Source organism: Crotalus tigris, unplaced genomic scaffold, assembly GCF_016545835.1.
Source record: "Crotalus tigris isolate CLP2741 ecotype Arizona unplaced genomic scaffold, ASM1654583v1 scf7180000018084.670488, whole genome shotgun sequence".
Taxonomy (NCBI): domain Eukaryota; kingdom Metazoa; phylum Chordata; class Lepidosauria; order Squamata; family Viperidae; genus Crotalus; species Crotalus tigris.
The window spans coordinates 203,656-225,973 of record NW_024096815.1 but is presented as its reverse complement, the minus strand read 5'-3'; the positions used below and the strand labels follow the sequence as shown (position 1 = coordinate 225,973).

Genomic DNA, 22,318 nt, shown 5'->3' with positions numbered 1-22,318 from the left:
GACATTAAAATGGCTTCAGGTTATATGGTTAATAAGTTCACATTGGTCCATGTAAACATACTTTCTTTACAGGAAGTCCTAAGGCCTTTAATTGGCCATTGATCTTGCTGCCAATGGCTCACGGGCTGATATCCACATTAAGTAAGGCTGAAGGAAGTGTTGGCTTTCAACCAAGTAAGCGGGATGCCCAGCTGGAGACAGATAGGCACAGTATCTAGAAGGAACCCCAAGCCAGCAGGCTGGAGGGACAAAACCTGGTTTCTTCTCTGCTTTTTGGCTACCCTCATATCCAAGGCATATTTCTGGTTTCTTATGAAAGCGCTTTGAGAATTACTAAGCTACCTCTCTACTGTGTGTGCTGTGGAGACTTTAGTGCTCACTGGCCTATGTTATTCTAGCATGTAGACGCTGGGCTTCCTCTTGTTTGCCTTCCAAGTCCTCTGGCTTCGGCTGGGTCTGACTCGGGAGTTTCCTTATCAGTCTCGTGCAGGCAGCTCCTGTGCTGCTTATCTACAAGCTGCAGAACATCCCCTGTCCAAAGAGGGCAGGAAATCTCTCTCATGCAAGGGAGGAGAGCAGGAGGGGGCGGGAAGAGGGAGGGGGCTTGGCCCAGGCTCCATCTTCAAAGCAGCTCCTTCCAGTGGCCAAAGGGAGCCTGTCAAAAAAGAGAAGTGGCCACAGGGGGGATTCAGAGGGAACAAGGTGGCAGGAAAAGCTGGAGCCTAATTGATTTGACGTCCCCAACACCACTGCCAGTGACAATAATAATTATTTGCAAACTCTGGCTGAGGGAACCAGTGGCGAAGAGAGGAAGCAGCCGCGAATCATGGCCCCCAAGCATGGCAGCCAGCAGCAGCCATGTGGCTGACGATGAGGGTAAATTCTTGGATAATACCAGTGGGTTACATCCTTTCCAGACTCTAGAACTGGACTCCAGCATCTTGTGTTTCATCATCAGGTAGATTCTCACAGCACCCTCTCTACATGTCCCTCCACTTTGCCATCCAGGCCTCCTTACAATCAGCAGTTAGGTGACCCTTCATTTCCTTTGAAGATCCCCAGCAATCACCTGGAATTCTTCCATCTGCCTCCTTGCCAGCAACAGGGACTTGAAGATGTCCATCTTTGACCTTTGGAAACTGGAAGATGGCTTTGGTCCTGCACAGTTGGACAGGTGAGGATTGGGGCATTTAGGGGCTGGTAGAGAAAGCACGTTTCTAGGCAAAGAAGAGCATTTCAGCAAGGATTTGATTTCAGGAAAGATTGTGGACCTATGTATTTCCATTTATTAGTTCCACATAGGTTGGGCAGTTGAGCTATTTCCCTTTCTTGCAATTTACTATTGACCTAAGGCTAAATTTCTTCTACATATATTGCTATGCATGTTTTCCTTGTATGCAGTATCATGTATTTTTTTCTTTTTAGTAGTAAACAGTCTCTGTATTTTTATAACCATTCCCTTATTATATGAAGCAATCTATAAAAAGGAGGTTTAAAGCATCGTCTAAAATAATGTGTTTTCTTAAAACTTTTTAGTTTTGATTTGTATTTTTCTAACTTGGTTTGTCTTTTTCTAACTCTCTCTCTGTTTCTTTAAATGCCCAGTTTAAGAAAAGCAGTAGCCTCTATAAGCTTTAGAACATATAACTACAGAATGAAAATTTCACATTACTCTTCTATAATCACAAGCCAAATAGAATTTGCATCAAAATCTAAAAATTCTAAAATTTAGAAAACATCCTGTTGGAAATTATAGCTGTTATATGAGTCTTCATTTCTCTTTGCGATGTTTACAATTAAACAATTTCCAAACATCAATAAATTTATAATTACCGGTTATACTTTTCATTTGAATTTCAAATTCTTCTGAGTTCTTATAGTTTTTCTTAGAATGCATCATTGTTATCATTTAACCTATAGTGATATATCTAATTAGTCTGACAATTGCATCCCTTATCATGTCGTATCAGCTTCATGGTTTCCTTACAGAATGCAATCTGAAGTAAAACTGAGTGATTTATTTGGTTCAATGTACTTTGTAAGATTAAATTCAAAGCTCTTTCAAGAATTCTATCAGAGTAACACTTAATATTCTTTTATCTATTATTCTGACTTACTCTACACTAAGGTACACTAAACTTCTGTTGTTATAGTCTGTAAAATAAGGACCCATATGACCATTTATGTAAGAAGCATGTTTGAATTGCAGAATAATACACTAATTAAAGAATGTACTTTTAAGGATACAGTTGGCATTTATACCCCTAGATTATAGAGCTGACCTCAATATTTTGGGAAGCTGGAAATATTAAATAGGGGAAGAGATTTTTCCCGCTTGTTTTAAGGAAGGGCCTTTATAACCATTACACACTTCCTCCGTGACAAACTTCCGTGTAGGAAAAGGAATAAAGGCTGCCTGTATATTGTCATATGTGACATTGCACACACATATTTGCTTTCGTATAAGCACATTTGCTGAAAACCTGAGGATCTTTGTATATGTTCCTCACATAGATAAACTAGAAATTTAAGTGTCGTGAAATTGTCACAAGAGAGAATCAATATATGTGAGAAATGTATTCACTAGGCCTTTCTTCCGGCAGAAATTGTAATGCTATTATGTCACACAAATATTGTTGAGTTTTATGCTAATAAAATATTATATGCATAATAACAGCCATTTCGTTTCCCTTTTCACATTAAGGAAAAATTTTAAGGGGCAAAATTGATGCCTGACACTTTACAAAATCCTAAGATTTCTATTGTACTCCTTGAAAGTCCTACACAAACACACACACACCGGCAATGGGCTTCACTTTCCTCCATTTTTGGAACAAATCTTTGATATGCCAAGCAAAACTTGGAGTGGGTCTGTATTGTGCATAATTTAATCAGTGCTTTGAAGAAAACAAAACGAAACGAAATGAAATAAGCAGCTGTGCTTGCATTAGCAAATGATTAATAATCCACTTAATTAGAAGTATTTTGATTTTAGTCAGTACCCTTCAAAGTAAGAGAACAAATTTAATTTAATTCACTCAAATTATTTGTGGATTAACTATAGTGAAATTTCCATAGTTATTTAACTATATAGTTAGTTATTTAGCTATAGTTATAATGTTTTATGCAGCCCATTTTCTCCTCTGTGTAATAGCTGCCCTAGTGAAGAGCTGCACACCCAAAACTTGTGAATTTCTATGTAATAAGGCTGCTTTTCAGCTTCAGAAAATATGATAACTCAGGTATTTCAGTTGCAGAACTGGCTTTTGAAAAAGCACTTTCTGCTTTCTAATTGTATACATATCCAAATATACACATTCAAAGGGACCCCTTCTTTTTCTTTTAATTTAGGGTAAGAATAGCTTTGAAAAAGATCCTTGGATTCTGCTCGCTGGGAAGCCAATCCCTCTTGATGACATTTGCAAAACCATTTCCTTAATTTTTTAAAACATTTTTATTGCCTGGTATTGGAACAAAGGATTGAGGCAGTGGCCCGGCATGTGCTTGGCTGTTATTTTATCTCTTTCATTTCAGTTACTTGCTTTGCAAAATGTCATCCCATCTATGTCAGCGATGAATCAGAGATGTGGGAAATCTCATTTATATTGAGTAGATGGTCAAGGATTTGTTCTTCTATTTGTTGCTTCACAATCTATTCAAACAATCCCACTGACAATGAAATCTCATTATTCATGTGTGTGCTTTAATATGCACTAGGTCTGATGGAGTTTTGACTAAAAACCAAATAGCTACAAAAAGGTAAAATCTTTAAAGTAAAAATTCATTGGGTGAAAAATGTAAGCATTGTCTGAACAAACTATATTTTCCAGAACTACGCATGTTTCATCACTGAAAGGTTACAACAGCCTTATCTAATCTGCTACAACCTAGATGTACTGGACTATATCTCCTGTTTTCAGAAGCAAGCATAATGCATGATGGGCTTTGTGGTTCTGGAAAATTGGGAAAGGTGAAGCTAATATGAGCATGGCAGCTGTGTTTTTAGCCAAGGCAAGTGCAATATGAACCCATAGCAAGTGCTGCCATTCTCTCCATTGTTAGACGCATTCACCACAGGACATAATCTTATAACAGTCCTGACACACACTGTGTGATCCAGGATGAGTTGTGTCTTGGTCATTTCTAAGTCTCCAAACTGTCCCAAATAAGGCTGGAAAGTTGCCACATTCTATTCCTCCACTCACATCATCACCCCTGCTACCACTACAAAACTCTGGAGGCCTGATCAGAACAGGTGTCCCAAATTCTCTTTGCCCTTTTTCAGTTACGTATGGCTACAAAGGGGAATGAGTGAAAACTAAAGCAACAATACACTCAAAGAGGACTTCTTTGTCTTAGATGAGGAAAGGACAAGGTAACTTACTGGTCAGCTGTTTGGACATTACAACCAGTACTTTTTTTGTAAAAAAAAGAAAAGATGCCGGAACTCACACATGTCATACAACCCGCCTTGCCTATCCTACAAGGTTCCATCCAAAAAAGGTGTCGGAACTCCGTTCTGGGTGTTCTATGACAAAAAAAAGCCCTGATTACAACTATTCCTTCCCCAACCTCACAAGTGAACATGCAAATCAGCTACTCCTTATGCATTTTTTTTCAGTCCTGCTCTTCATCTCTGGGGGCTGCTGGTAGGGAGAATTGCTGATAAGAAAGGTGTTTTCCGTAGCACCTCTGGAGTGAGTGTAACCCCTTCTCTTGCCCTGAAGATCAAATTCCAAATATTTTTCATGCAGTAACCAACAGAGCAGAAATATAAAGCTTAAGTTTGTTAATTGCAAATAAGTGTTTGTTTCAAGTTATAATGGTGTTGATCATATCTCAGAAATGATCTCATAGAGTAAAAAACAAAAACTCTAGAGCAGAAAGGCATCTTAATAAAATAAGGCTAAAATGTTTGCGGGTCTTGGTTCAAGAAAAAATATCAGGAAGGAAGGAAGGAAGGAAGGAAGGAAGGAAGGAAGGAAGGAAGGAAGGAAGGAAGGAAGGAAGGAGTTGGGATATTTTTTTTCTTATGCTATATATATTTACTAGGTGAGGGCCTTTTTAGGTACCTATCAAAAGGCATTTACCACCTTAATAGATTTACTTGGCTACTAAAATAAGCAGATGTAGAAATGAGGAAAACAGGGTATAAAAATGTCTTTCTGATTTGCCCAGGGAAGGTACATCTCTTCTGGAAGTCGCTTGGCTCATGGAAGGTGGAATCAACTAGTTCTCCTCTCCAATGAGAGGTTTCTGTCAATGGAATGGGGAGAATGTGATTTTCAACTGTCTGTCTTTCTGAAACCACCTGTAGTCTCTCAGAATTTGTTCTGGAGGGCAGAAGAAATTTCTGGAAAAGAGAGAGTTGAAAGTCACACTTCTCTCTGTTCCTTTCAGCAGAGGGAAGCTTGTGGGATTGAATTAGGTCAGCTGTTGAAACTTGCTTCAGGGCTGAGAAAAGCATAATCAATATTATTTATTTTTATTTTTTAATTTATTTATTAAATTTATATTCCTTATTATTACTAATACTAGTACTACTATGAATATTATCTGTTCACAACAATCAGAAGTGCCAATTGTCAGTTCTTTAGTTGGCGTAATTATTTACAATTATTATTATTGTTGTTGTTTACATCTCTAAGCCTCCTGACTCCCAGGAACTCTGAGTGGTACAAAAATGATTAAATTTATTTATTAATATTTATTTATTAATGATTAATAAATGTATTTATAAATTTATTTATAAATGATTAAAATTTATTTATAAATGATTTATTTATAAATTTATTATAAATTTATTTATAAATAGATTTATTTATAAATGATTAAAACATAAAAATGTGACAATAAAAATATCAAAAAGCAAAGAAGGATAGAGATGGCAGGATAACCAACCAGGTGAAAAAAAAATGAAAGCAACCTAATTTAAATAGAGGCTCCAGTCATGCCCGGTGAAAAGCCGGGTCTTCAGACTTCTTTCAAACACTAAAATTGGAAATCCACCATGGGTAGTCTGACTAGTAAAAAAGAAAACAGAATGCTACATTTGACAGATTTATCTGGTGATGGATCTCTAGACATCTTCTTTCCATTTTTGCTCTTCAGTGGCAAAAGAATTCAGGTAGGAACAAAACATCTGTCAACTTTCTTTGACCGGTTGACTCTTGGATGACAAATTTAAGAGCTTAATCTGAACTACCTGAACATTCCAGCCTAAGATGTCAGTTGTATGCACTTTATGATTTCTTCAGTGGTTATGATGAATTCACTTTTTCTTGGCATTCTTCTAAGACAAGCAATTGCTGAAGAAGCATTATTTGGATTGTGACATTGCGATGTCACAGCTATTATAGGGACTGGCATCAAATTAAATGCAAAAGGGTATCTTGACGAGTGGTTTGTATTTGTCAAACCTGCCAAATTTTTCAAATATGATTTATACTTTGGTGCAGTTTGACACTTCTTATTTTCTCCCACAGGAATATGATGCTGGAAGTGAACTTAGTAATGGAAAACATAGCCAGTGAAAGGAGTTATTTAAATGAAGAGAGCTCAGTTGCACTCACCCATGGCTAGCAAACTCCACCCCAGAGAAATATGCTAGTGGGGCAGATATAATTTCAAACAAGTAGATATTCTACCCTCATGTGCACTTTGAGCTTGTAATTTGTATTTGGGAATCAAAGTCAATGGGAAGCAATCAGTCTCAAATGTAGTTACTGGTTGACTGGTTGTTGGTTCATTAGGACACTTCCATAGATCCAAGTTGCACATTCCAAATATTTCCCAAAGCTTCACAACCATTCTTGTCATGGGCGGTGTAACTGACCTAGGTTCTTTCCAAATGACCATTAAAGGAATAAAAAAAATTAGCTCCTCCAATTTCTCTCATGCTTCACATGCTTCTCTTCACAGCACTAGTTTTATGTCTCCTCATCTGAGCAAAAAACATTAATCTAGCTTCAAAGAATCATGGGGCTTGAAACCAGGAGGTCCTGCCAGGAGGGAGGTTGCAAGGCCATAACTTTTGTAGAGTTTGGGCATCCCAAATTGGAAAATGGAAGATTGGAAATTTGAAATTTTGGGTAGCCAAAAGGAAAAAAACCTTAGCCATCAAGGCAACACTACTGCAGGAATGAAAGGGTGCAATGTAGTAGAAGGGGTAAAAAAGCACTTTGTGGAGGTTTAATTTATACCCTGAATTTTTATTCAACTAAATGACCAACGTGTCATAGAAATAAAATAATGACAGCACAACTCAGATGTCATCTATTTTTAAAGCATTCATCTGGAAAGTCTTATATTTGCATAAAATAATTGTAGGTTTTGGGGGTAAATGTTTTGTCACAATGAGAGCAGAGAAACTGTGAAAAGAAAGGGGTGGTGTCAAGGTCTCCACTCTCTCTCCTCATGGCTGTTTTGCAATAAAACCTGGACTGGATGGATTTTCAAATATGGGATTGCCCTTAGTGAAAAAGGATATAGGATCAGCCTAATCAGATTTAGATTTCTTTTCCCTTTCCTAAGGACTCCATAGTATAGAAAATTCTTGAAATCCTTACATCGCATACAGGAATATGCTCCTTCCTTGAAGCTTAAACCTGGCAAAGTTCAGCCTCTGTATTATTTCTAATGCCAAGGATTAATCCTGAGAAAAAAGAATATATTAAAAGCATGCCCTTAATCACTGTAGCAAAGTATCTGGCTGAGGGTTGATGCAGCAGGACTGCTCTTGGTTATTTGGGGGGGGGGGATGTATATCTGCTAGAGCCGTTCCCACAATGTTTGTTATTATGGCAGGAGAACTTCATGGAGTATCCAGATGACAGTGACATCCTTTCATCATCAACGTGTATTTGATCTGGTCTGTTTTTCTTCCTCTTTGTATAGAAAACTACTGTTTAAGCAGAAAAATCCCGAATCCTTGTGAGCCATGATAATTCATTGACCTTCTAATTTCTTCCGCAAAACTGTGGTTGTTTTTAGCATTCACCAGATATTTATTACCCGCAAGCAGTTTACCTCTATCTTTGAAATAATAGGAAATATTTGTAGCTCAGGTTTTAGATTTTGGCTGTGATTTATTCTCCAAGCTTGTTTTAATATAGTTTCCGAACATTTCATTACCAGACTAGGTAACATCATCAGTAGGATGTTCTTGTCCTATTCTCCTTAGCTCATAAGCATCTTGTGTGCCAGTGTGGTCAGTTGTTTGGAGCTATATTTGAAATCCGAGCAGCTGATTGGTTCCCTCGTTGACTGGTACTTTGAATGGTCTGGTTTCTTACATTTTGATATGTTGGATCTAAATCAATACGTTTGTTAATTGCTCCTTTGATGGAATACCAGGTCTCAATAAGTTTATCCCTATATAATTTTGAAATAATAGGAAATATTTGTAATTCAGGTTTTAGATTTAGATGGCCATAAACTTGAGAAAATGACTAGCTGAATCTCACCCAGATAGCTTTGTGCTTAGGAATAAAACTTATGGTTTTCAGGTTTCTAGCCTGGTGCCTTAATCTTTACACCAAGCTAGCTCTCATAGTAACACTATACACATATATTTTAAAGGATGTTGCTTTCCATGGTTCACATAGTATCAATGAATAAATGTATTATTTAATAATTAAATTTGTATCTGGTGGCCATCTCATAGAAAGTGACTCTAGGTGACTATTTTTGTTTTATCATTTGTGGAATTAATCTGTGGGGGGAAAAATTCTGAGGTGAAATTCAGTTCTTCATCTCTGTGAGAAGATACTGTTTAGTAGAACGAAGCTAGGCCCAATTTCCCCTCCCCCTCATAGCATTTTATGCTTTTTTATTTTCTACTTGGGGGGCCTGTTAACCATCTGAAGCACATATGTGGGCATGTATGCAATAGAAGAGGAAGAAAGGACTAAATGCACACCTTCCAACAAAACATCCATTTTCAAAGAGTGTTTAGCTATCATTTCAGGTATAATTTACTAGCAAACAACATTGCGACTACCATTGCAGAGGATTGGCTTATCTTGCCTCCCAGGTCACAGTAACTGCAGGATGGCATCATTGGACATGGGACCAAATACCAAAACTAGTGGGAATGGTACAATTTTAGTTTATTTTTAAAGGAGAGAAACAATGTCTATTAAAGAAAGATCCAAGCAGATAGCAGCAAGCAAGCACTAACTGGCAGGTTCCCTTTCTTAGTTATTTGGTCAAAAAAGGCAATGATTGATTGGCTTCCAGTTCTGTGTGAACCTGCCAAATTGAGAACAGACTTATGATCTTTACCATCTGAATCAATCTGTGTTTTAAACCAGAAACAGAAGGCTTTTTTTGTGATGGATTTAGAAAATGAAAAAAAGAATTAACAAGTACTGTATTTTCCGGCGTATAAGACGACTGGGCGTATAAGACGACCCCCAACTTTTGAGAAGATTTTCATGGTTTAGCAAGTCATCTTATACACTGGAAAATACGGGTACTTTAACTTTCTAATACAGTGGTTCTCAACCTTTTTAATGCCGCGACCCCCAACTGGTCGTAAGTCAAGGACTACTCAACCGGTCGTAAGTCGAGGACTACTCAACTGGTGCAGCACCGTTTGCAGAATGGGACTTTTGGTGGCTCAGCAGGGCAGAGACAGCCTGGACAATTCCTATTGGCTTTTGAAAGCCAATAGAATTAGACTCTATTCAAGAGAGTCTATTCTATTGGCTTTCAAAAACCAATAGAATAAAAGGGAGTAGCCCAGCTAAGGAAAACGGGAAAAAAATGGCAGACTGCATTGTTTGGCGACCCCCGTGAAATGGTTGTTCGACCCCAAATGGGGTCCCGACCCACAGGTTGAGAACCACTGTTCTAATAAAAGTAATGTAAGTCCTAAACATATTAGCATTTCATTATGTTTCATTGCTTGTTCCTGATCTGCTGAAGATAAATGTAGCTGGGTAACATCCCATAATAAGCATGGGGGTGCATTTGTGAAGCTTTACAGTATATGAGGAACTGCCTCACCCCAATGGGACTAGCTGGCCCCTCTTGTTCCAGTGGAAGCAGCCTAATTTGGATCCCACTGGCCAAAGAATTTCTGCTGCTGGGCTCCAGGAGAAGATTTCAGGTTGCCAAAGAAGTGGCCGAGCATGGAGGAGGAAACACTGAGCGTCTGTCCGTCGGGGTCCTAGGGCTTCTGGCGCTCAGCGCGACGGCACCGGGTGCAGTCAACACCGAGGAAGCGGCACCCTCTGCACAGCCCGCTGGCTCCCACCAGCTGCTCCTGCCGCCCACCCGAGCAGAGGCTGCTGGTGGGTGGGGGGTTTCCCCAGGGGAGGAAAAGCCCTGCTCGCACCACCTCTCTCCACCGCCCTAGACTGGGAGGGGCAGGATCCCCACCCGAGGGGCGGATGCTTCTGTGAAATCGCTGGCCTTCTGCGAGAGCTGAACATCACTTCGGCAACAAGGGGGCGGGGGCACTTCTCGCTGCATTCTTACTCTCCGCCAGCGCTCCTCTCCCGCCATTGGTCTGCCAACGCTCCAACCTTGCCACTTCTTCCTGGCTGTTTCTCTGAGGGACACTTTTCTAGGGCTATTTGGCTGTGTGGGACACTTAAACTCTCATCCAGACAGCCAATCCCCGTGCCAAGGGGTGAGAATGCAGGATACGGGGGAGCTTGCTTTGATGTACCATATTTTCCGGCGCATAAGACAACTGGGTGTATAAGATGACCCCCAACTTTTGAAAAGATTTTCATGGTTTAGAAAGTCGTCTTATACGCTGGAAAATACGGTAAATAGCAAAAAGTGATCCTGTAGATTTGTCTTCTAGTCTTTTGGTGCTCATCTCTCTCTCTCTCTCTCTCTCTCACACACACACACACACACACACACACACAGACACACACACAGACACACACCAGCTATTTCATGAAGTAGCAAGCCCACCGTTCTGTCAGTCATTATGCAGCACCTCTTTTGATATGCTTTTCAATGAGATGAAGTTTAGATTCACTGGCAAAAAATGCTTTCAGCCAATCCTTGACTAAATTAGGGCAAGTAAATATGAGTAAATCAATGTTTTTTAAAAAAATATACTGCAGGTATTTCTTTATTCATGAGATTAGAAAGATAAAATAGAAAGCTGAAGAAACCTCAACATATTGCTTACATGAAAATCAACAATCACGTTACAAATATATTAATAGCAACCTCAGTTCTGCCAAAGGACCATATTTATGTAACTAAAGTACCACTGCTATCCTGAAGTGGAAAATATTAGCATTGGAAGAAATCACATTTTGCACGTGCAGCAATACAAAAAATATTTAATGGACAAAAGTCCTAAAAGGGAAGAGGGAGTAAGAAGACAGAAAAAGAAAAAATGCAAAAGTATGTTGTGTTGCTGCAAACTGCAGCATGTGCATTGTCTATTTGTTGGAACTCTCACAATACAAGACATAACACAGTCACGTTCTAAGAGATCTCTGAAAGCAGTAGGCTTGTAATGGGAAGAAAAAAAAAATCTGTGCAGCTTTCTCTGCCTCTTTCCCAAGTTCCAGTTCTGAAGACAAACTCTTCCTCAGACTGGCACTTTTCAAGTATGTTGAAGTGTGCAGATTTAGTCTCATACTGGCAGGGAATTCTGGGATAGAAAGCAGTGAAGCCTTCACTTGAGTGCAAACTTGGCTGGGAATACTTTCAACAAACATAATGATGGTGGAAGGAGAAAGCCTCCTCAAGAAGTCTCAAGAAAGCAGGCCTTGTCAGTCCTGAGGAGGCATACAAATGCCTTTTCCCCTCCCACAAACCAGAGCAGAAGTTTGAAGAAACTTCTCTCTGCCTGTGGGTACAACCGCGACCCGCTATCTGCCTTACCATCTTTTCTCCTTGCAGGCAGGGAAGTCACCACAGATCAAGCTTTTATAATCACCTGCAGTAAAAGCCGTTCTTCACATGGCTGAAAATCACAGCCAGGCTGAATCTAATCCCAGCCTTGTCAAAGTCTGGATCACAGTGTTGCCACAGTGACATATTTATGTTAGAACAGTGGTTCTCAACCTTTTTAATGCCGCGACCCCCAACTGGTCATAAGCCGAGGACTATCCAACCAGTCGTAAGTTGAGGACTACCCAACCAGTCATAAGTTGAGGACTTTCCCTGCCCGGGAGCGCCGCACATGTGTGGTGCCACCCACTGCGCCGGCCGAGGCGTAACTGGCAAGCGGCAGAGACAGAGCAGGCCAACCACCGGCTGGGCCACCAGCTGGCCCAGTCCAAGGGAGGCAAGGCATGCGACGGGCCCCATGCGCACCAGCAACCCTCCCTGCACTCGCCGGCCTCCCACCTCCCACCCCTGGCCCTCTTTTACTTACATTTTTAGTAGTTGCTCAGCAGGGAGGGGTGGAAATTTCCAGACAGCTCGCCTTCGCTGCAGACAACTTGCAGCACCGTTTGCAGAATGGGACTTTTGGCAGGCTCAGCAGGGCAGAGACAGCCTGGACAATTCCTATTGGCTTTTGAAAGCCAATAGAATTAGACTCTATTCAAGAGAGTCTATTCTATTGGCTTTCAAAAGCCAATAGAATAAAAGGGAATAGCACAGCTAAGGAAAAGGGGAAAAAATGACGGACTGCGTTGTTTGGCGACCCCCGTGAAATGGTCGTTTGACCCCAAATGGGGTCACGACCCACAGGTTGAGAACCGCTGTGTTAGAATAAGCTTCTGTGGACTAGAGGCTACTTTGACATGTAAAGCACTGTGATAAATAAACAGGTATACATCTTCAAGCAGATAAAGGAGAAAAAGTTTACAGGGGATCTATTTGTTGTTTTCTTGCCTGACCATGGTATCCTAAAAAGCCTTCTCCAGTTCCAAGTTCAGAAGCAACAAAAATCTTTCTATCTTTTTCCTTCAAGGTCACAGAGGAGATCTAGCAGTCATGAAATTTGAGAAAATTGTATTTAGATACCTCAAGAAATCACCTTCAGTCTCCTAAGCCATGCATGCATACTTGGAAATTAAAGCATTATATCATCTGGAATTTAGGAATAGTTGTCATATCATGGATAATTTGATACCATAATTGAAATTCATTCATGATATAATTAATTCTATGTATTTCAAAACTGAATACGTAATATCATCTCACAATAACATCCCATCCCCTGGACTACTAAAAATCCTAAAGCTTGGCCAAATCTGTTGCAAATAGTTGGACTAAGCAAGGCATGATATTAAGGTGACCAACCGTCCTCCTTTTGTAGGTTCTGTCCTCCCTCGAAAAGTGTCCTCCTACATGTCCTTTTCGATATTTGAAGACTAATCTGCAGGGCTTTTTTCCCCTCATAGAACACTCGGAACGGCGTTCCGGCATCTTTTTTGGGATGGGTTTTTTTCAACTTTTGTATGAACTGTGCTACTCCCGCTATTGGCTTTCGAAAACCAATAGGAATTGCTGCTGAGCGCGCCAGAACACCAGGCTGGCAAACTTTGCACATGCAAGCTGTCTGTATTATTGTTGCAATGAATAAAATGTTTCTTTTATTTACGATATTTTTTTCTTCAATTTATTTGTGTCCTCCTTTTCATTGTAAAAAAGTTGGTCACCTTAAGATATGTAAGTGGGCAATCACACTAATGCAGAAAAGGTGGTTGTGTGTATATGGGGTGGGCTCATCTGCTTCTTCTCTCATAATACTCATGGAAGTCAAAATTATTCACTGAAGCTGAACAACAGTATTAGGGACTCACAAAAGGCACTATTTGGTTGCTTAGCATACAAATGGAATTTGCAATCACAAGATGTAGTGATAGCTATCAACTGGCTTTAAAAAGGGACTAGGCAATTCCTTTGAAGCCCAAGAGCATGCCTCTTTGTCTCATTTGTTGGAAAAAAATGTCAATAAGCAATAATCTGTTGCCCTTGGCTTCCCACCATCTTTACTTATAATTGGCCATCATGAGAAAGAGAATCTAGACAAGGAAGGTGCTAGGGCTCATCCAATCTGGTTGTCTTCTTATCTTTTCTTTTTCCAGCTTAATATAAAAGGGTCAAAATATTGCAGTGATACTTGACTTATGACCACAATTGAGCACAAAATTTCTGATGTTAAGTGCATTTTGTCCCATTTTACGACCTTTCTTGCCACAGTTGTTACATGAATCACTGCAGTTATTAAGTTAGTAATACGGTTGTTAAGTGAATCTGGATTCCCATTGACTCTGCTTGTCAGAAGATCACAAAAGGTGATCATATGATCCCAGGACACTGCAATCGTCATAAATATGAGCCAGTTGCCAAGAATGTGAATTTTGACTACATGACCATGGGGACACTCATTCTGAAACAGTCCTAAGTATGAAAAACAGTCATAAGTCACTTTTTTTCAGTGCCGTTGTAACTTCAAACAGTCACTAAATGGATGACTGTAAGTTGAGAACTACCTGTATCTTTTTTTTACTTCTGGAATGCCCAGTTCAGCAGAGCTGGTACAGTGTGTCAGTCTCACTTTTCTTCTGTTCTTCCTACAGATGAGAATCAAAGCAAACATGATGGAGAAGCTGAAGAATTCCCAGTCACCTGTTAAGCCTGAGCAGCCAAACCTTCCACCAGCAGTTACCCCAAACCCTCTTCCTTCCCCAGATGGTGGGCAAAGTGATGTAGAGGCCACTGAACCACTCACCATCCCCACCTCTTTCTCACCTCAAACAAAGGGGAGCCCTCCTGCTGAGGCTCCCTATGCAGTACTGCCCCTCAATGTCCCTGTCATCAGCCTGGGCTACAGCAAGTCCCCCACTCCTATTGAGGTCCCCACAACCCAACTCACTGCCCTACACCCCATTCCTAACTTCTTGCAGTTCTCAGGTCTGCCACCTGGACCCCCTCCACCACCCCTGCCTCTGGCTGGAGTAAGGAGTCCACTTTTAGCCCCACAATACCAGCCTCATCCTTTTCTCAACAAGTAAGTCCAGAAATCAGATCTTGGGGGGAGGGGAATGGAGAAAGGAAGAAATCCTGGTTATGTTGGCAAGCTGCCAGTGCCAACTCTGGGAACAATGGCAGTGGGTTCATCTAGATTGTGTTATAAGCAAATTACCCCTTTTTGGGAAATTGATAAAAAGAGAACTATTACAGATCCATATCAGCAACCAGAGCTTCTTTGTGACAGTGTTTCCCAACATAGAATATGTGCAATTCTTAGAATACCTAGCAAGCATTTATGTTCCATACTGACTAGAATTCTGAAAATTGAAGTCCAAACATATCTGGAAGGTACAATATTAGGGACAGGTGTTTTCCTGAGACATACTACAGGTCACCAAACCTTTAAAGTCTCAGGGCAATTGAATTTGGAAATTGAGAAGAAAGCATCCCTTGTGAATAAGATAGCTTATTGATATGTAATAGAAGCTCCCACACAGTGGAAACCAGAAAGGACCTCTTTCAAGCAAGAAGGTGAGGATAGCAGCTTAAGCATGGAGCTTATTAAGTCGAGGATCAAGATAACAATAACAGTCAAAGTGTTCATCTCATCAAGCAGATGACAAAACCAGATGGATTTGTAACTTACTGACAGACCATACTCAACGAGTAGTCCTTAATGGTACTACAGCTACATGGAGGGAAGTAAGCAGTGGGATACCACAAGGTTCCGTCTTGGGCCCGGTATTCTTCAATATCTTCATAAATGACTTTGATGAGAGAATAGAAGGGGAACTCATCAAATTTGGAGTCCTAGTGGACGATCGCTTAAATATGAGCTAGCAGTGTGCAGCGACAGCCAAAAAAGCTAATACAATCCTTGGTTGTATAAACAGAGGCATAGAATCAAAAATCATGTGAAGTATTAATACCACTTTATAAAGCCATACCTGGAATACTGCATCCAGTTTTGGCCATCACATTACAAAAAAGTACAAGGAAGAGCAACTAAGATGATTAAAAGCCTCCAGATAAAACATATGAACGATTGCAAGATTTGGGTTTGGCTAGTCTAGAGAAAAGAAGAACTAGGGAGGACATGATAGCTGTATTCCAGTATTTGAGGGACTGCTACAAAGAAGAGGGCATCAAACTATTCTCCAAAGCACCAGAGGGCAAGGCAAGAAACAATGGATGGAAACTAATCAAGAAGAGAAGCAACCTGGAATTAAGGAGAAATTTCCTAACAGTGAGGACAATTAACCAGTGGAACAGCTTGCCTTTAGACATTGTGGGTGTTTCATGACTAGAGGCTTTTAAGAAAAGACTGGAAAGCCACCTGTCTGAAATGGTATAGGGTCTCCTGCTTGAGCAGGGGGTTGGACTAGAAGACCTCCATGGTCCCTTCCAGCTCTATTCTCTATTTTATTCGGTAAGTCATGTCCAACATATCTTAATTTTGTTCTTTTAGTCTGATTTGTTATTTTCATTTGCAAGAGGTCCTTAGTGGGAAAGAGATCTTCTAATTACTTGATCCTGGCAGTCCTTTACTTGTTTATAGTTTGGGACTTGCCAAAACATGAACTCTCTTTACTACTATCTGTAATGAAGGAGTTAACCTAGCAATTTAAGGCACAACAGGGAAGATTGGTCTTTGATTATTTTACTGAGTTTTCTGGCCAGGACTTTGGAGGAAGCTGAGCTTATGAACTGTGCCCAAGCTACACAAAATTATATATCTGTAGAAATGGTCTAGAAAGGTTCAGCTTTATTCATTATATGCTGAGAGAACCAGTGTGAAAGTGAGCAACCTGGAGGCCACTAATAATAGTTCTACATGATAATGGTCCACCCAGTGCCATTCTATGTGAAAGCCGCTACCTGAGTAGGGATGGTTGGATTGATGGAGTGGTCCCTGCCAGTGGTCCTTGAGAACATGATAGGTTCCTGACCACTCTGAATGGGAGAAGAGCAAAGTTATCAATGTGTCTCAGGTTCAGTTTCATCCAGTGATTTCTTTTAATGTCGAGCTCCCATTTTCTTCCCATGGTTTATCAACAGCCCAACAGTGGGTGTCCTCTCTGCTTGGTCAGTCTAAGTTGTCTTTCCTGAACATGCTTTCTCTTGCCCCAGCATCTGATGTAGGCATGGCATCAGCTGAGCTGTTAGGGAAGTTTTCTACCCTGTAATGGGATGACAATGTCAGAATCCAATTATATTTCATCTTTAATTATCAAATATAGAAACTCCCAATTCTGCCATCTCTGGATTCTGCCATAAGAGGGAGAGAAGGGGGAGAACAAAGGGGCTTTATTGCCCTCACTTCCTTCAGTACACTTCAAAGGGCTGAATGTTGAATGTGTGTTTATTGTAACCTCGAAGTGTTAGCATACCAAAGGAGAGTATTTGCCTTTCATGTAGTTATCTGAAGTATCCATCCAGACGGAAGAAAGAAGAAAAGGGGTGGAATTGTGATACTTGAAACTATCACTGGAAGGGGGGTTGATTGGGTGGGACTACTGGGGAACCCCTTAAAACCTTGAATGGAAGAGCTTGAACCCAAAGTCCTGTCTAGCATGCCTGCAACCACTTCTCTTAATAAAGGATTCCTGTTGGAAGAATTATTCCAAGAGTTCTGTCTTCTTAAGATGCAAAGTGGGGTGGGTCCTTACAGACAATCTTTTTCAGAATTAAAATTGAAGGAATACTTTGACAAATACATTCAAATATTTATTTTGTGGATTATGATACTAAGATGCATCCCAAACAATGTAACCGAGCCACTCACAATATGTGAAGGAATATAACTGAAATGATTGTTGTTAACTGGGCAGGTTTATCCTAGGTATGGGTTTTTATTTTTCACCATAGTACAAATGCTATAGGGCTGGACTTGCAGAGAAGGAGGCAACAGACCCTACATAGAACATTGTTGATCCTGGACCTGCTGCCAAGAGATATGAGAAAATGATAATATTTGTAACTTATTTTTGTAGGAATATTTGTAAATAAAAGTTATACAAGATTGTATGCATGCTTTGAGGTGGAGGTTCTGATCACTGTTCTTATTTATCTCTAGCATTTACCTAGGCAACTCGGGGACTTTTGGCCTCTTTCCCAATAATCGCCTCAAGCGGAGACCAAGCCATTATGAGCAAGACATTATTGAAGGTGAGTGGCCATGGGGAAAAATCAAGTGTGTTCCTCTCCCAGGACAGAGCAGAGTGGACTAGCAGAGTAGCACATGTGACAGATATGGAAACAGCTTGTATAAAGTGACTGCCAATATGGGGGAAGGAGTTCTCAATTCATGTTCAACATAACCCCTTTTGCAAAGGCCTCTTACTCATTCAGACTTTTCCATATATTTGTCCAGGTCTTCAACCCCAGAAAGTGGCACGCCGGGTCTTCACTAATAGCCGGGAACGGTGGCGTCAACAGAATGTGAATGGTGCCTTTGCTGAGCTTCGGAAACTCATTCCCACCCATCCACCTGACAAGAAGTTGAGTAAGAATGAGATTCTTCGCTTGGCCATGAAATATATCAATTTCCTGGTCAAGCTACTGAGTGACCAGGCCAGACTGGCTGGAGGGGAGACTGCTGAAACAGACAGCCCCTGCAATGGCACTCCCAGGACTCCATCACCATCAGCATCCATAAAACTGGAACAGTTGACAGTCGAGTCAATGACTGTGTTGGAAGCAGGAGAACCACGGTGATGTCTAGCAGTAAAAGACCACCATCATCACCCATCTCGTGCATCTACAATGCTGCACACATGGATCAAGCTACCTAGTATCAGTGGAAACTCCTTGGCCTGCACATCCCTTCCTTGAGTCCATTACCCATGGAGTGGGCTGCCATAATAGGGTTATATTGACTTTGGAAGACTTCATTTGAATTCAGGAGTCCAAAAACAGATGGAGAAGGTGATGGAGTCTCTTTGACTGAGACATCCATTGATGCCCAATGGAAACCTCAAAATGTGGGGGCTCTGGGAGAGATGAGATATGAGATTTTATGTACAATTCCCTGGTTTCGGCTATTTTAGGGCAGTGGGGATTGCTTGAGCTAGCTCTATATGATGTTTGGTTTGCATAAGACACCCTCTAGGTCTTGTTGGCTGTAAGAGGAAGATGTCAGGTAACACCTTGGCTGGGAAGAGTGATCTGGAGTTTCACTTTCACTGTTTGCTAATCGGTGCTTCTGACATTTAGCCTTAACACTGCTCTTGTCGACAAATCTAAGCTTTATTGTTGTCGGGGCCCCACATAAATATTTGAGCCTATACAAAAGAGCAAACAGATATAAAAAGAAGTGGCAAGGTTAAGAAGCTGAGCTCCCAGGCTCAGCCTCCTTTCCACCTTCCCATATCAGTGACATCTTTCCAGATGGGAAAAGAGCTGCTGAAGGATTTTGAGAATTCTTGTCAATGGCTTGGAAAGCAAGGGCTACATAGCCTTATACAGACTGTTCGGTGCATTTGCTGTGGTCTGCCTAATTCGGTAGCTCAGTCAGGGATACAGGTGGTGGTTTGTGTGAGGAAATGGAGGCACCCGGGATCATTCAGTCAGGGAGGGCAAGGCTAGAGCTGTTCTTTTTGATAGGCTGATTTTCCTGCATGCACAATATTTTTCTTGGCAATTTTCTCTTATAAGCTCTCAACATCAGTCCCAAATATCAGGAGCACCATCTCTTCAGGAGAACTGGGCCTTAACAATGCTCTCTGTGATCCAGGCGTGCTACTGGGGCGTTACTCCAGATGCAAGCAGTTAAGAGGGAGTGGATAATGGTGGCACAGCAGCTGCTGTGTCACTCCCTAGGGGCCAGTTGGGAGGGGGGGTTTGCTGGGAGCCCACAGTCTCAAAAACCTTCTCCCTTCCTGGAAAGAGAAGGGTGGTTTGTGCTGAGTCAGTATCTTGGACTTCTCCGCAAACCCTGGGCTCCTTGCCAAAACCAAATATGACAGCAATGATTCTGGAGGGAGGGAGGCCTGGGCGGCCTGTTATCAGGTGAAGAAGTTTGTTAAAAAGTCTTTGGGGTGAAGGAAGAAGAAAGACGACCATATCTACACACACACACACACACACACACACACACACACACACTAGAGGTGGGGTGGGGACAGACACCAGCACGTATTCAGTTTCCAGGTTTGCTTTCAAAGGAAATTGTTCTCTGCTAATATTTGCTTTTATTGGGACGAGGATTTGTAAGATGGGATTCTTACATTCATCAGTGCTGTCCAGACCAGAAGCTCCTTGGAACCAAATTCTTCCATGTTGTATGATATTTTAAAACTGAAGTCAATGCCATAAATAAAAAGAAAAGTAATATGTTTGGTGATAATTGTTGATCCTGTAAAAGACTGTGTGGGTTACATGCTGTTTTGAACTTGAACTTTTCACGGCAAGGAAATGATGATGAGGAAATACATAGGTAAGCAAAGGGCAGGAAGGATAATGGCATGCTTGGCATCAATGTATATGTGTATGTGTACAGTATATAGCATGTTTGTCAAGGATGGGACAGAAATGGAAGTGAAAAGCCACCGAAGATATAGAAGTACTGCATCCTGAGGTGATTCCTCCCCAGTCCTCTCTGACATGCTGTAAGGTGTAATGGTTCGATGAAGCCACATTTAAGTCTCCAGAGGGGAAATGGCCCAAGTATGTCCACAGGGCCTGGTATATTATTCTACCAACACCCACCAACTTACCTGACATCATGCACATTCCTTGGGTAACTTTTCCTTGGCTACAACCTAGTTACATGCTGGAAATTACCCCCAAAATACACAGAGCTGAATGGCCATTTGTGAGATGTTCCTGTTTCCTCTTGCCAGTTTTGATCTCATTTACTTTGCTGTGATTAAGGAGGCTTTCTTTTTGATTCTACCTTCTGGGTTTGTAGTCTAGGCAATCACTATGCCTTTCTTTCTCTTGTCCACTTTCTAAGCAATCCTTCAATCACGTGATGTTGATTTTATTTTATTTTTCATATTCACTTACCATGCTATACAGGTTCTTGCTCTAGTCAGCTCAGTGAAAGGATCCAGGATATCTATTTGGGTTTGCACAACATACTGAATCTCAACCAAGTCTTAGCCAACTATCTTTTAGCCAGGCATCTAGCCAGCGTGGGAAATCTGTGGCCACTGTGTCATGCAAACCTGAGAAGGATAGTAAACTGTAACTGAATGTGGTCTAAACCTGTGGTCACTCATTAATGTTTATTATCAAATCATTCTTTAAATTAGCAACATAGTTTTGTTTTGCTGTTATTGTTTATGTGGAATCTTTGAGGTGCCAAAATCAAAGTAAATGTTTTGCTTAGAATTCAGTGAAAATAACATAGTTCCAAGGAAAACAAATAATCGAAACATGGCAGGCCCAGTCATTGAACTATTCTGCTCAGGCTCCACCATAATGAATTGGATGGCTTAAAGAAAGATGCAGTTCAGCAGACAAGAGCAACTCCTACTAGATTGCTAGAATTGATAGATGTAAAGAGGATATGGTCTGTTTGTATATATTGCTGAAGGCCCCTATAATCCAAAGTATAGTCATATTTTAAAAAGCAGTGGATGCTGTTACAATCTAACTGAGAGCAGGTAATGAAAAATGGGTACATTTCCCACTGTGCTGGCATATGGAAGATGTTGGTTTTAAATTCCACCAGAGAGACAAATGGGCTCATCCGTCTTAAACAGTTGAAGTCAAGTTACCTTTCTGTATTTCAGTCATTGATTAGCAACAACTAGCAAATTCTCCATTGTGATCCCCAGATGTCTTGAGACCAAGCTGGCAAGCAGAGAAAGAGCAGCTTTTTAGTTTTTTAGCTTTTTTTTGGGGGGGGGGGTTTCATATAACTGAGTGGTGCAAGGATCACTGTACCTCTTGATTTACTCAGACTTATCAATTTTATGATCCTCAAATAGTATTGGTAGAAAAGGAATAGAAGAGGCCTCTCCATGCTGAAAATTTCAGTTGCTTCTGTGAGGGTCAAGCAAATAAGAGGGTCTTTGAGACTATCTGCAGTATTGCCCTATAGAAGGGATGTCCACAGGGGATGATTAAGAAAGTCAAGATGGCTGCTACAATGGTGCAGTTGAAACTCTGTTTTTATTTGCACCTCATGCAGAGCTTTGTGGATACTTGTGCTATGACACTTTAAAATCCACAGCAGAAGAGGGAGAAGTGTTAGAGGACCAGATATTTTTCCTGCCTGCCACTTCTTTGCTCAAAATCACCCTTCCCTTGAAGCCAAATACAAGCAAAGTTCAAGAATTCCCTGAGGGAAAGTGGGGTGGAGAAATCTGAGGAAATGGGGGATATGTGGAAATTGAATCCCACTTCCTGTATTGCTTGCTTTGATCCCATTGGTCTTCAGAAGCTGCCCTCCCTC

The 22,318-nt window shown here is 40.9% G+C and overlaps 1 protein-coding gene across 2 annotated transcripts; it reads left to right on the top strand.

Moving 5' to 3' along the window:
• Positions 1–601: 601 nt before the first annotated feature.
• Positions 602–20,260, top strand: LYL1 (LYL1 basic helix-loop-helix family member). 2 transcript variants are annotated; one of them, XM_039347512.1, is made up of 5 exons: positions 602–876; positions 959–1,174; positions 14,520–14,950; positions 17,990–18,081; positions 18,287–20,260. In XM_039347512.1, the coding sequence occupies exons 3-5, from the start codon at positions 14,520–14,522 to the stop codon at positions 18,628–18,630; spliced, it is 867 nt and encodes a 288-aa protein (XP_039203446.1). In that variant the 5' UTR covers positions 602–876; positions 959–1,174; the 3' UTR covers positions 18,631–20,260. The 2 variants fall into 2 exon arrangements, with proteins under 2 accessions (XP_039203446.1, XP_039203445.1); XM_039347511.1 differs by having other exon boundaries at positions 602–958; positions 1,055–1,174.
• The last annotated feature ends 2,058 nt before the right edge of the window (positions 20,261–22,318 follow it).